Source organism: Passer montanus, unplaced genomic scaffold (assembly GCF_014805655.1).
Source record: "Passer montanus isolate IOZ18808 unplaced genomic scaffold, ASM1480565v1 scaffold12, whole genome shotgun sequence".
Lineage (NCBI taxonomy): Eukaryota > Metazoa > Chordata > Aves > Passeriformes > Passeridae > Passer > Passer montanus.
Window position 1 is genome coordinate 1789787 of NW_024358722.1, and position 15849 is coordinate 1805635.

The following is a 15849-nucleotide window of genomic DNA, read 5'->3' on the forward strand; positions in this document are numbered from 1 at the left end:
GGCTTCCCCACTGGAAATAAGTCATGACTATCAGCTTTTTTATAAACTGCTGACACAGGTTTAGTGATATTAGTGCTGGCAGATACCACAATCCAAATTGCCCTTTTCTGTCTCCCTAGTATGAATAGTCCCTTGAAGACACTCCATCCTTCATTGTACCAATGAAGATGGGGCAACAGCTGATATCAAGTTACCGGTGCTCATGGGAACAGCCACGAGTGTCTCATTTCCAGAGGAGTCTTTAGCTTTTTTTGCTAAAGAAAAAACCCTGACTGTGCTGCAGAAGTTACGCATCAGCAGGAGTGACCTCTATAAATTTAACAAGGTTGGTCTTTCTAATCTGTCACAATAAGTGAACACATCTTTCTTTCATGTTAATAATAATAAAAAAATCCTGCTAACATTTTAAAAGTATTTTATTACAGCAACAATTTTAACTTTTAACAGGAATACATGAAAAGAATTCAAAAGGTTTCAGAAGAGCCTTCAAATGAGACCAGGACCTGGACAGAAAAAGTTGCTTTCTGCTCTGAAGGTGAATGCCTTAAGCCGTACATTTGGTTGCCCTATTACCCTAGTTTGCATAGCTACAGCTGTTATTAGCAGTCATAAAAATCACCCAACTGTAAGCATTTGACTTGGAGGCCACTTCCTGGGGTGAATCCCATAGGCTGACAAGGTGCTCAGTTATGCTGTCTTCTGTTTGCTCTAGATTTATGGCCCTCTCAGCTAATGAAAGAAAAAAAGAGGAGAAGCACATCCCCAGCTGGACATAATCAGATTAAATTTAGTTGGTGCATACTGTAAATCATTAGTATTTGAGCCTCTCTCTGTTCTGGTTCCCTTTCAGTGGCACAAATGGAACTACTTGTGGCCACCAGGACACACACTTGGTACAGCACTCTACTTGGAATGGAATGGATCTTTCACACACAGCACTGAACAGCCTCAGCTTTTTACATATGCTCCTAGACTACTCTTCTTTTCCAAGCTAATCATGTTTTTGTCTCCTCTCATTTGCTGCAACTTCTGTCATGTTTTCCATTCAAATTGTTTGTTTCAGCTTAGATTTGCAAGCCTTGAAGGGATCCAAGCTAAGCACAGTTTTCCAGGCTCTAACTCAATACTACATTATCCAAAGCTGACCTAGCATTTAATTCAAGTGCACACAATGATCTGCCCCCAGTATATGTAATTTGCATTTTGGTTTGCAGGAACCATCATAATCCGTCTTCACTATGACAGCTTTACAGTACAAAGATGACATTCCCACGTGTCCCCTTAGGGCCTTTGTACACTAAGAACTTTAAACATGCTAACTGTCCATTCTCAGCTTTAATTTTGTGCACATTCACTTGCAGACTGAATAATTAATACAAATCCCCATCTCCAATGAACATCTGAATAAGGTCAGATGAAGACCAGTATTTGGCTCTCATCACTGATTTCAAATTACTCTGTTGCAGAAAATGCTGAGATATATCTCGTTTCTAGTCTCAGATGGGATTTGAAAAATTCAGTGATCAGTTTGGAAGATATAGACTACAGACATGATATTCTCAAAATTGCACCATTCTGAAAAAATAATTTAGAGAGAGAAAGAGGCATAGGCTTTACTCTGGGTGTGCTCTACAGCTGTTTCTGAAAATGCAGGAGAGAGAACAACTGAATATCCATTCAGCACTAACATATGCAACACTAACAAGCAACAATCATTCTGCAGGACATTATATTCATTTAAATTCCATCAGTATAACCTATCATGGCAATTCTGAGTGGACAAATAACAACCTGATTCATCAGGAATTATCTTCCACTACAACAGAACTCAGATCAAACCAAAGGTTGACACCACACAGCTTTAATGACTGTGCATGACTTGCTGGCTAAGAAAGGTGCTGTAAAAAACAAATAAAATCATGTGCAAGGTCTTATGCATCTCGCTGCCTAATGCATTTAACTCTGGGATGCAGCACACACAGTAAATACTAGTGATTATTTACTCTTTACTCATAGCTGCACTGTGTGTACACTTTCACAGCAAAACTTGTTCACAGTACCTATCCACAGCATGCTCCTCCAGCTTTTGTTATAAAAGCCTGTCTTTGAACTACATTAATCTCAGGTAGATTTGTGCTTTGTAAATTGTCTAAGACACTTGTCATTATTTAAATTTTTGCATCCTAGTAGAATTTGCTCATTTTTATTACTGTCTGAAAGTATACTAGCAAGTCTTACAAATACATTCATTTCTTTCTCTTTAAAGTCAGCCTAAACTAACTTCAAATGGCACTGTTTTACTTCTTTTTATTCTTTTTATCTTTTTTTAAATGCTCTGACAATGAATACAAATTTCTTCTACACCGGACACAAACAACAACAAAAATTCATTGCCCCAAGGACTTTGCACAAAAAACTAAACAGACAAAATGCACTTCATTATTGCTTAAAAATAAACAGTGATTAAAATTAGTGCAGGAACAATTGGTTGTTATTTTTGTAAGCAAACAGAAGGATTATACTAACTGGCCCCTTGGGGATAAAACAGATTTACAATAGATTTAATTAAATGTATTTAATGAAATTCAAATATAATAACACCAAACTAGCACACCATCTGAAATGATGTCTGAACTCTAGTAAACTATTCTGAACTGTAATAAAAGTCTCATTGTCATCTTCAGTTTTAATTTTGGCTTATTACACTGAGAATTTTTCTTTGCACATGAACTGTTTTGAATGCTTCCCCTCCATTTTATTTAGTGGGCTTGCAATGTAAAATTTTGAGAAGTTACTTTTAAATTAACTTTTGAAAGGAACTCTTTATTCTATTTTAATTACTTTTTTTAATAGAGCATCATGGACTGATTTGCTGCTCCACAGTAACATGTCAAAGAAGGATCACTGACCACAGTGCAAGTATAGTGCTGTAATCTGTTTAACTGAAGTAAAAGGTGCCACTGTCTCTTCACCGGTTTACTATAGACTCTTCATAAGGCATCCTGCACAGACATTTACCCTAGGACAAATGGAATACAAGATGGGCATGAACCAGCTCCAAAATGTAGAGCAGGACCACATATGCAGGATAACAACCAAGCCTTCTGGAACTCATGCTTGCTGATGCTTACTGCAGTGTCCCCTGTGGACAACGGGGTTTGTTCACAAAGGGTTCAGTCTTATCCACCATGAATAGATGATTATAAAACTCCCAACAAAAAAATTATTACTTTTTCAAACTAATTTTTTCCATTTTCCAGCAGAAAAGCATTACTGTAAGGTTGCCTAGGAAAAAACAGAGTACTATAGGAGAATGAAAGGATTTTAATATTTCCTGGAATTACTTTTATAAAGTCAGAAATCAAGGCACGGTAAACAAGAAAGATATATCCTGGGCTCAGGAGCTTTTTGAAAAAATATGTTTCAAAGATGCTAAAACCTAAAAACTTCAGAGGTCAATTTAGAACTTCTATAGTATTTTTCTTTCCCAAGGGCATGCTTTCAAGTGAATCCCACTAAAGCAAAGTCCTTATTTGCAAGTTTCTTTTCTTCTCAGAAAGCACAGTAGCAGCTTGTTGTAAAAGGCAGAGTGTATGAACTCTGCACAGTTGATAAAAATTCCAGCTCAAGCTATATTTGAAGATAAAAAAACAATCAACCAGCAAGATATTTTTAGTCAGTCCCTTCTGTTACCAATGTTTTTTCAAATTGTTCTGAGCCCTTATGATTTCTGTTTCATAATCCACTCTGATATTGATTCTTTCAGGCAGGCACAGAAAAAACTAACCTCAACACATGCAATGACAAGATGGCCCTTTTTGTCCTGAGTGTAAGAGGAGAAAAGGTTATTCTCTCATCTCTTCACAGGCTGCATAGCAGCCATCTAAGGCATATCCTTCAACCTTCCTGTACATACACTTCTAAACACATACAGCACAGCACAATAAAATTTGTTTCCTCCCTCCAAGTATTTTTTATCATTTTAGAGATATGGATTTTAAAGTCTGAAAAATATTACAGTTACCAATTCAACCGGGTTTACATTATATGTTTCCCAGTAAAATTTCATTTTTCCCCAGTCCATGTCCATGCAACATTTTAAAAGCCTTGGGAGCAAATTCTCTAATGGCCTAAACACAAACTCTTGCTACTCTTGCTGTAGTAGAGTTGTGGCTACTGATAGGTCCTTTGGCTTTCTCTGTTAACATCTACAGATTCTTCAAGAAATAACTAAGAGGTATTTATACTCAATGTATTCAAACTGGGCAAAAGAATACTAGCAGCAATAGCATTACCAAAGAATTATTTTTATCATGAATCATATAAAATTTTCCAGCAGATAGAAGTAAGCAAGCTGAGGAGTAAAACAGTTGTTTTCCAGTATTTCTGTTATGCATTTATAACTTATAGATGCCCTCCCACCCTCTCATGCTCAAAAGGAAGCCAAGCCATAATAATCCTCCACTGCCACACTTGAAATCACCTTCCCCCGGAGAACAGAGGAGGAATAAGGTGCTTTATTATTCATATTCACTGAATCATAAAATGCCTAGAGGCCACAGAAGTAATGGCCCGTTGCACCGGTGCCAACTGTCCCTGCTTCAGATACAAAGCATTGAGATGGCAGGGAAAAGTAGCAAATATTCCTAATATATTATTAAGGTAATTGAGCAGTGAAGGGAAAAGGAAGCAGAGAAATCCACATCGCTGAGACTGAGAAAATCTCACAATCTGCACATATATAACACCACTATCTCGAGCCCCTTTCCAGAAACCTTGAACTAAAGCAGGTCAGGTGTCTGCATTTCATCTACTTTTACATAAATAGGAATAAATCTTGATAAGTTGGGCTGTGGAAATGTTTAAAAGGATCTCTACAAAGGTTCTGAAGTGCAAGACAACAGTCAGGAGATCATAAGCATCACTACTAAATCCTGGCTGCAAATGGCATATCCTGGCATTTAGGATTACAGAGGCAAAGACCCTTGTGACAACTGACTAAGGATGGAAAACAATGAAAAGCCAGTAACATGAGAACTAGATTTTTCCCTCTAAAGCACTTAGCTGCATGAAAACAACTTGATCCCTCATTCGGCATTCACATCTAAAAGTAAAATAAAATAGATAAGCTTTAGAACACCCTCTGATGTTTTTGTAATTTGTCAAAGAAGCGTGGTGGCCAGGAAACTTTTGCTGTGTTGTTCTCTTAAGTCACTTGAATAGTATCTTGTTATATTATTTACTGGACAGGACAAACAATATTATTTTTGGTTTACATTACTTCAAAGCAAAAGTATTAGAAATCTCAACAAGTGTGCAAACTAAGCCTCAGTTAAACCTACCTAGTATTGCAAGACTCTTCAAAATGACTGGTCCAAATGCAGACAAAGCTTTCAGAGTGCATTTTCCCTGTCAGTCCTGTCTCTGATCACAACCGTGGTGTATCAGTATTGCACGATTACAAATCATGTCACATCCTTTTCTACCTCCTGCACACTGGCAACAAACTTCACACAAAGTCTTCAGGGATCAGAGAGACTGATCAATTAGGCACTGATAGTATCTCATTACATTTCTTGTGATGCACTCTGTATAATTTCTTTAATAGCACTTGAATTCATTTTCCATTTTCTGTGTGGCACTGCAATAACTGAGAAATATACAAGAAGAAAACAAAGGGATGACTGTGCTTATGATTTGTGTTTAAATCCAGCTACATTGCCTAGCTCCAGCAGCCTGAAACCTGTCAGGAAGGAAAGCAATAATAAACCATATCTGTCATCTATCTTTTACAGGAAAGAGTATATCACTATATGCTTTGAAAAAGTGGGATTTTTTTACAAAACCAGGCCTAAACTCTGCTTTTATTAATAGCTTTGATGTAAAGAACTGGCAGGATTCACATTACAGGTGTTTCATAATTACCCAGTGACACTGAGCATGCAGCCGCAGCAAAGTCAGGGAAGCAGAAGTGATTTCATCAAGCAGAGCTCCAACTTTTAATTCTTTTTTTGCCCTTCTCACTAGCCCTTACATAAATTTAGGCAGATATTTAATATACACTTATACATGCCACTTTCCCAAGTTAAAAAAGTATCAATTTGAAGTAAAGCTTGACAGATGCATGTATTTGATTAAAAGAGCTCTCACAATAGAAATATTTCACTCTCACACCAATGCACACAACTGTGACCTTGCACTGAGTGTACCACAGTCACTTGACACTCACATCTACCAGTCAGACCTGACACTTTCCTGGTGTATAGAACTCAAGCCCTCAGATACCTGAATGACAGATGTGATGGCAACTTCAGTGCTGTCATACAAGGAGGAGCTACAGATCCTTCTGCTGAGGTTTGCTAGCAACATTAGCCACAACGAGTACCACCCAACCTCTTGGGAAGATGAAAGGTCATTACCATTCCTGTAAACTTTGGAGCAGCTCTGAATTTTGCTTGAGAGGTTATGTGGAAGTGAAAGGTGAAGTGCAATTTCATTTCTTTTCAGAGCAGTTTGCAGACTTACAAGACGATTTCATTAGCTGAGAGAGGCTTTTCCTCACCCTTGTACAGATGCAATTCTTCCTTTTTCTTCATAAAACACATCTTGACACATTCAAAGTTCAAAAGAAGCTGGACAATCAGGTTTCTGCTTTCATTTGTCAAGACCAGTTCCAACAGACCCTTCAGAGCAGGGTGACACAAGAAGAGTATGGAGAAAAAAAGCTCCATTCACCAACCCAAAAGGGAAGTGGAGGCCCCTCTGAGTGCCAGATGCCACATTTGCTCCCATCATCACAGCTGTTGTCACACTCTGGCTGATCAGATCTTACAGGGCTGATGTTGCTCAGTCTTATCTGTATTACACCAATGTAGCCATGTTAGCTGCAAAGCCATTATCCTGGAGTGAGACAGAAGAGGGTCTGGTCCCAAATGTATTCTATCTGACAACACCCATCTCTCAAGTCCTCAGTGCCCTGGAATACAAGTGGAGAACCAACCACTTTAACTCAAATCTACTGAATTAAAGAGAATTGGCCCAACAGAGAAGTTGATGTTCCATCTCTGATGCCATTTCAGAAGCACTTTAGAGAAAAGAAAACAATGGTTTTCCATGATAGCTCTGTGGAATCACATTTCAGAGTTACATGAGTCTCTAGCCACACATTCCTTACTTCCCATAAGCACAGCACAGTATCAGAGCAAAAGGTTTTGTATGTTTATTTTTTGCACAGTAAGATATTTCTTCATATTTAAAGTTGCAAATACTTTTCTAAGTCAAAGAACAGAATTCTACAAAAGACACAAAAATATGGTGTTTCTAAATCTAATTTTAATTCTATGTCCCATTTGTGTAAAGCAATGTGAGAAGCAAAAGTCTTAGTCAATGAGACAGTACATTGATTTGCAGTTTTTTTGAGTGATATCCCTTAGGAATTTAAACAGAAACTCCTAAAAATTGTTTTCCAATTCCTTTGCCATCTCCTCCTTCTGATCTCAATTAGAATGAGTTGCTTTTGGTTTAGTACATTTCTTTTTCCTCTCTCTTTGCAACAGATGCTGAAAAATTAGCAAAATACAGGAGTATCATCCACAAGACTGAATTTTTACACAAAAGTAAAGACCAAAACATTTCTCAGATGAATGATTCAACCCAAGAAAACTCTGATCTGTTTATCACAGGCGTCCCTCCACAACACAGCACTGCTCACCCACTTCCAGAACAGAGGGACACAGAGTTCATCTAAGCACTGAGTATCCTCCTCCCACAGTTATACCTGTGCCAGCAAGATTCAGTGGCAGTTTCAGAAATTCTAGTCCTTACCTATATTGTATGTAGTTAAAGAAACCTTCTTCACAGATTATAAAATATCAAATACCTTATTCTATATCCTACTTTTTTATCCTAATATCATAAAGAAGGGACCTTTTAATTGCCCACATACACAATCATTTTATGATTTTTCCTAAGCTTTTGGCCTCAATACTTTTTCTAATAATTTCAAAAAAACCCCTCTACATTGCATAAAAAGTGTATTTCCTTTTACTTCCAAATTGGCTGTACTAGCTCTCTATGTTCTCAAACTATGAAATAAAGCAGGAGCTGACCATTTTTCTCCCTAGTTCTTTGCCATCTTGTTTATATCATAGGAAATAAAAGGACAATTTTGCCTCAATGTATCAGTTTGTCTTCCCCCTTCTCTATTCCCTCTCTACATCAGTTTTCTCACTGCTGAAACACCTCCTCTCAGTTTCTATTTTTTTCAATTAATGCAAGCAATCAGCACAGCTATTATTTAAGAAATGAAACTAGTCTCACATGGACAAAATCCTTAAGCTACAAACAGGGAAGGAAACCAAGACTACAAATCCTCACTAATTGTGATCTTCTGGCTTTTGCTAATTTGCAGGATTAACTCACTCCTATAATAGTCCAGATTTCTTCCTCACATCACAATTGAGTCACGGGGTTTTCATATTCACAGGATAAGCCTATTTAGCTCTTTTCAGTCCATGGGATACCCTTTACCTCTTTTTTCCCTTGGTCACCCCAGTATCATGAAGGGAGAAAGTAATGATTCTAAGGTCGTTAAGCCATGCATAAAAATGCCATAAGAGATCAAATCATATCAGAATAACACAAAAAAATAAACCTCACCTACAGTTCACACAGACTCCAGTTTCCCCCCTTGATGATATTAGAAAAGCATTATACGACTGGGCTGTTAGTTGAAGGGGTAGACAGGAGGAATAAAATACAAATAGTCAACTCCTGTAATATACAAATTGGATGATCAAACAATCATGGCAAAATGTCAACTGATGACATACGCTGACTTTAGTGGGGTCATATCTAATTATTAGTGACTTGGTTTTAAAAGGCTTTTAGCAAGAGGAAAACTACTTCAAAGATAACAACTAATGCATGGGGGAAGAGGGCAACAGAGATAATCAAGCAAGGATATAATTTCAGTGCCAACAAATTTGTTTGACAATCTGTTTCTTGGCCCAGTCAAACAATCTTTGTAAATAAAACTCTCACACATTCAGTGTATAGTCTGATTATGGAGCCACTTTGTTAAGAGTCCAGATTACACAGAATGAAAAAAAAAAATCAGTGCAAGAATTTGCACACATCTGCTCAGCACCATCATTCAGGAGCTCACAGTTATAGGAACAAAAAGGTTTTTACTACATTCAGGGAGCCATCATAGTCAAACATGGATCTCATACATATGGTGACTGAACTGCTTTTGAAATACAAGCCATCCAAGAAATTCTGGACCAAAGCCTAACTGCACAAAGGCAAAATACATCCAGCATTTGGTATCTCAGGGAATTGTGAGTGGTTGCAGGAGAACACAATACTAGAGCGGTCAGTATACAAATCTCTTTTTTTGTTGTTGCTAAGATGCTTTGGTAAAATAGGTCTGGCTCTAGGAAGCATGGAATAATTATGGAAGACACCTGTTAGTCTGCAAATGGAGCAAGTAACTTGATTTCTGTACCTTGCATTACATGCCTTAGAAGCTACTTAAATTACCCTGGCACCAATGTAGCAACCATTAACATTTTATCTTCATTCTGCTGAACACTGAGCAATAGAAGCAGCAGCAGACGGAAGAGAAATAAATTACAGAGCAAAGACTTGGAAAAAAAAGCTTGGCATAAAAATCCTGGATGGCAATACCTCCCACACAGGCATTGGTTCTCCATCTTGCACCCAAATCCAATCCTTACCAGTTTCTTTTTAAAAGCCTGAGCCTGAATGAATTGATGTGTTATATGACAGCCATGACCTAAGTAAACTCCAAACAAATCATTCATCACAGCAATGCTCCAGAACAAGCTGGTACATTCTCAAAGAACTGTTCTTCTAAACACACGTTACACATAAAGAGGTAACAAAAAGCACATACTGTAGGCTTTCATCAATTGTACACAAAAAAATCCTTTTACAATTCTGTATAGGCTTGAGATCATTATGCCTGGGGCCAAGAGGATCTCAGTAGTTTAAGATCTAATTTTCCAAACTTTTGGTCAAAAGAGTCTTTTTAAGTGCAGGGGAGAAATGAACACTTTTTCTGTGAATATGTTCTGTTCACAATGCCCCTACTCAAATCCTTACATGCACTGTGTTGTTGCTTACGAAAGACAAATTTCACAGCCTCAAGGTCAGGAGCAGGAGGTGCTCACCCACATCAGCCTCCACATTTTCTGTTACCCATCATTCCCTTTTATGGCCTAAATTGTTCCTGGAACTGTTGACTTTCTCCAGTTCTTGGGCTCATTCTGACCTTCCTGTCACTCAAATCTACCAAACACACTGTTCTAAATTTCCTTTTGTTTGCCTTTTGAAATTATCTACTTTAAGACATGAAAGATTCTCGTGGAGATCCAGGAGGATAACTAGAAGACCAAGGAAATGCCTACTGTTTTATGCTCTGGGACTACCACCATGATGCTGTTGCTTTAAAGGCACACAAACATGAGAGCCAAGCAGGTAATTTAATATTTTAGTAAAAACTGGAGGGCTTTGACTCTAGAAAAAAGTGTAACCAGCTTAATCTAGTCACTATTATCAACTCCTTTCCCTTTGAAAGCAAACCCTGAATCAGTCTGAACTCCTAAGGACTCAAAGCTTTTTCTTTAATGTGATGTTTTTGTTTTAGCTACTTTACCAGCTTGTGATATTAAATTAATAAAAGTGTTATGCATTAAATTTAATATTGCATTCTCTATGAAAATGACAAGAAGCAATAATTTCATCAAGGAATTTGGACTTTTCATTCTTACATTAGCACCCCAGGCCCAGAGGGTTTTTTTCTCTTTGGAAGTGTTCAGTAATCACTGGTAACTAACAAAAGTGTACTTAAGACTGTGGTATCCTGTAATTCACACCAGCAGCTGCACAAACAATTACAGCCCTTCTCAGGTAAAACCTCAATAATTCAAAAGACTTTTCTCTGAGCAGGGAAGGACTGAAATCCCTTTAAAAGATAGGGAGATCCACAGAACTCTTTACAAGTGTCAAAGCAGTCTGATCCACGAGGCATACAAATGCTACCTATGACCAGCACAGAAAGCAAACTATTTTCAGACTGAATCAAATTCTAGCAAATTTTGGCTGGTATTTTTCTACATGTATTACAGAAAAGCCAGTTTTACCCTGAGCATTTCAGCATTCCTGTTTCCATGAAAGTGTTGTAATAGGCCACACTCTTTAAGACCAAACAATTCCATTTCTCTGCCTCTGGTTCCCTGTTTTGCAAAAGGATCTACCAACAAAATTTGATTCAGCCCCCTTTGAGTCAGGCCTAGGGGACATCACAGATCTTTAGAACCAGATTTTTGTTTCTGTTTCAAGGAGTGCCTAAATATGGAATCAGATAAAACAGGCACAGTGGGAACTGATGGGGTCATCTGCACCATCTCCCCAACCCCAGGTAGGATCAGTTTTGCCTAAAAAATTCTTAGCAGCTATTCCTCTGATGTTCTTAGGAGACTCCATTCACTAGTTCCAATAATGCATCCATGAAATTACTAGAAAACTTTTTAGATCTGACATGCATTGCCAGTTAAATCTGGTACAGTTCCTTTTTTTTTTTTAAGATTTTAAACAATAATAATATATATTATATATGCAATAATAAAGCTGGTAATGTATAAATTCTGATTTGTTTTACTTACTTCTCATTGGAAAGTTCTCTTTCTATAAAATTAATTGAATAGTGGCATTTAACACTTGTCCTAAACTACAGCAGTTGAACTTTACAATATCACAACACTCCCTTTTATATTCATTTATTTTTATTGTTTTTCTACTGGAACTGAAAAAAAAATAGTAATTAACTGCCCATAAAAAGGCTCTAATTTTAGGCAGTCTGGTAGGGAAGACGCTAATAAAGGAGAAACTTCCTGCAAGTCACAAATGCAGGAATATTTTTGGTGCTTAAAATTGCAGTGAGTCAATTCTGAGCCACAGAATGCCACTTTCAAATGAATGTTTTCTCTTTTTTTCATGATACTTTAAGAAAGACATCACAATCAGTTTTCAAGGTACTCAACCATTTCTTTCAAGTTATCTGGACTGTCTAACAAAAGCTGATTTACAATGGGAGATGTCTACCACAGGTGCCATTAAGTCTACAGCCATGAGACTGACTTCTCCCTGGACATCTATTTAACAAGATTATGATGTGGAAGGGTACTGCTCTTCTCTGTGAGAAGTGCAAGGCTTTTTATCCCAATAAAGTATTTTCTACTCCTCTTAGCTTACGCACAATGAAGTTTTCTCTAATCACTATTCTTAGGGGAAGGCAAGAAAACTTAATTAATATATAGACATTCACAAATAAGTAGGCTAGCACCACTTTTTTTTTTTTTTAAATTCACCTCCAAGTCAAGAAGGGATCCAATTAAGATCAGACAACAGATTCATCTTCCTCATGCTCTTCCCCAGCAGTTTTGCAACTGTAAATGCATAACAAAAATGTTTTTATGTGGGACAGAGATCTAATATGTTTTGAAAATGTGAAGCAAGATTGGTTTCTGCACACAAAAGCAGAAAAAAAGAAAAGCTTGCATCTTACCAACATTTGAAATTACAAACAAATTAGTTTTCAAAGTTTTTCTTCTTACTTGACTAATTCCCACTCTAATACAGATACTATGTAAACAAACAATAAAATCCTTTTAGTGTGCTTAAGGAAAAAAGCTATCATTATTTTTTCTCAGCTGTAGAATTATACATGGCAACTTGAGTACAGTGAGAATTTTAACATTTGAGAGTAGAATCTTAAAGGAAAAAATGAAACTTACAATCAACATATTCTAACACAGAGCAGCATTCCTAGGCTCATTTGGGATTTTTTTTGTTCATCATTTTTTATTTATTTTGCTGTTAGTAGGGGCTTTTGGTTGGTTTTGTGTTGGCTTTGGCAGGTTTTTTTTTGGCTGAGAGGTGTCATGAGACCAGGCAATCTTTTCTATTTCAAGGTTATTGAAAATCAAGGGGAGGGGAGAGCCCTGAATTTAACTAGACACAAACTACAGAATCAGCCTAGACAATTCTGAATATTAGATTTGTATTGGTGAATATTTTTTAAGAAAAAATTAATCATCAAGGAAATTCAAACATTATAAAAAGTAAACAAAACCCACATTTTCACAGAACATGAACCTAAAAGATTGTGAATACAGTAAAAATGGTACTAATTTTCCTCATACAAATAACAATTATTCAGATTTGTTAAGGTGCATTCTTTGTTTAGGTTGTTTTTTTTTCCTTAGCTGAAGCATAGATTACATTTTTTTTCTTAGATCAAAACTATGATCACATACTGATCTACCCAAAAATGATTCAGGTTCAGTAGAGCATAAATCCACAAAAGCATAAAGTCACATATTTTCCAGATAAAATAACTGTACTTCATTTCTGGTTTTACCCAGTTTGCTTTGTTGCATGACAATATCTTAAGGCTTATGAATAACATCGTTTTTTTTCTGGCTATAATATCAGTTAGTCATACTAATAAAAGTTAAATATTAATTTAGGTATCTATCTCGCAATATGTTCATAATTTAGTAGAAAGACCAACCTCCAAAGTTATTTACGTGCCTAAGGAAGCTAAGTGGGACATTTGTGAGAACATTTGAAGAACAGGTGTATGTCACAATCTGCAGGTGCTTTGGGTACTCTGAAAATCCCACCAGCTGCAGTTAAGTATGTCAGAAAGCCCACCTCCTGTCACACAAAAAAGCTTCTTCTGTGCCCTCTGACGTGGATGGGTTCTACAGGTACTTACAGGTGTGGTGTACTAGAAAACAGCAGACCAAAGAGGAGGAAAAGAACATGCTGAAAAGTACATGAAAATCTCCCAGAACTGCTAGGATCTGGAGATTACTGGACCCATTGAACCCACTGGTATCAAGAACATAGGCAACTTAAAACGTGTCAAAGGAGGTAGTGCCTGCTGTGTTCCCAAATAATCACGCACACAGAGGATAGAATAAAAGATCATCTGGATCCTTCCTGAATACCAGCTCAGAAAACACTGGTGCAATAGTGTCACTTTCCTCTTGGCAGTAACCAAGTGTGGCTGCTGCTCTGAGTATTTTGAGTGAAAGTGAGTGAGGACTGTGTAAGCAAATAATTGAAAATACTCTATGATTAGGTCTCTGCCATTAAAAACAACAGCTCAGTTCTGCTATCAGTAACAGCTGAATTCATAGAAGGTATTCTCATTAATACTGCTTTTGATCTGTGTCTCCCCCAACTCAATCCCTTATCAGGGAGACAGCACTCCTTGTTCTAGTGCTCATTTACACAGGCAACTCAACTTCTGCCCCACAGGAGAAAACAGTGTTAGTATATCCCTGCCAGCTTCAGTGGGAAGGAAACAAGTATGTTCTGTTACTTGAGAATACTTACTTGGTAGGGGTAGAGAGTGACTCCATTCGTTCTTGACAAAGACCAGGTGCCATCAAGGTACTGGTGGGCCTGGATAGCCACAGAGTTGAGAACATTGCCATTGCTGGGGCTGGTGGCCATTTGAAAGCTGACCTTGGCTTGGTGTCCAGGAGAGCCATTTTTTTTCTCCACCCCATTTCCAATTCCTAGACTGTTGGGTTTTCCACTGTGTTTGTTGGCAACAAAGCCTGTATAATTAGATGGAGCATAAGGAGCAGGCACGTAGGCCCAGTCCCTGGGCTGCAGGCTGCCCATGTGCCGGGGGCTCACCAACGTGGGGACATTGGAGAGAGGTGGGGGAGAGCCTGGTGAGGCATCATAATGTTCTGAGTTGGCAGCTTGCTCCAAGGTCAGCACCATCTGAATGGCCTCTTGCTTCAGCTGGTTCAGGTGTGTGGCACAAACGTCACATCTGTTGTCCTTCTCATTCCATGCCTTACGAATGGTATTGGGAACTTGGAGCTTCTCATGAATCACTGAGGAGAAACCTGGGTCCTAAAAATCAAACAGAGAAGGGTAAGGGGGGACAGGAGAGAAATGTTTAACCACAGTCTCCACAGTGAAACATTATAACTGCATTTCAAAAGCAAATTTATGAGATAAGCTTAGAATGCAAACAAAGGCAATTAGATATAGTCAACATATGCCAGCAGCAGAGCTGAACAAAACTGAGAAACCAGATTGTGTTGGAAAGGAAAAATTTTTTTACTGATAAGTGGCAAATATTATAAATCCACTGCAAGCTTCAATGCATGGCAGAGAAAAGGAATTAACCTGCTTCACACCACTGCACCTAATTTCTGGCTTGAATGAAATCTGCTCTTAGTTACATAGGTGAGATTAAGAGCAACTCCACTATAGCCAGCGGACTTGTTGCAATGTTCACAAATCCACCTACTCATCAACCTCAGCTTTTGGTATTCAGAAAACCAAGGAAATACTCTGCAACAAAAATTTAACACTTCAAAGACAGAAAAAAAAAAGTACTACCACTCTCTCAAAAATCCTTTTCAGAATTCAAAATAGATGGATAGCTGATCAAGTCATTTACCAAGATTACACTTTCCAGCAAAAAAAAAAAAAGAAGAAAAAACCAAATGAAAACAGACCACCTTTTTGTTAAAGGTTCTAGCACTATTATGAGTATCTGCTGATAACAAAAAAGTATAAATCTTCTTTAAATAATACATGTATAAAATTAATGATCTGTCTGAAAGCATAGTTCTGATGCAAAACCACATAATCAGGTTTAAAGCCTCTTGTATCATATCCTTACCTCATGGGTAGATATTTGAACATCAGTGGTGCTGCCCACAGGCAACGTGCACCCTGCTCTGACTGCCATCACTGAAGTGCAAATTGTGAAGCCAAACAAGC

General features: G+C 37.6%; 1 protein-coding gene across 1 annotated transcript in view; it reads right to left on the bottom strand.

The window, feature by feature from the left end:
* Positions 1 to 15849, bottom strand: part of KIF26B (kinesin family member 26B) — a 276855-nt gene that overhangs the window by 175462 nt on the left and 85544 nt on the right. Inside the window, exon 3 of the mRNA XM_039698003.1 lies at positions 14434 to 14967. Coding sequence (XP_039553937.1) covers positions 14434 to 14967 — 534 coding nt within the window. The remainder of the gene's footprint in view (positions 1 to 14433; positions 14968 to 15849) is intronic.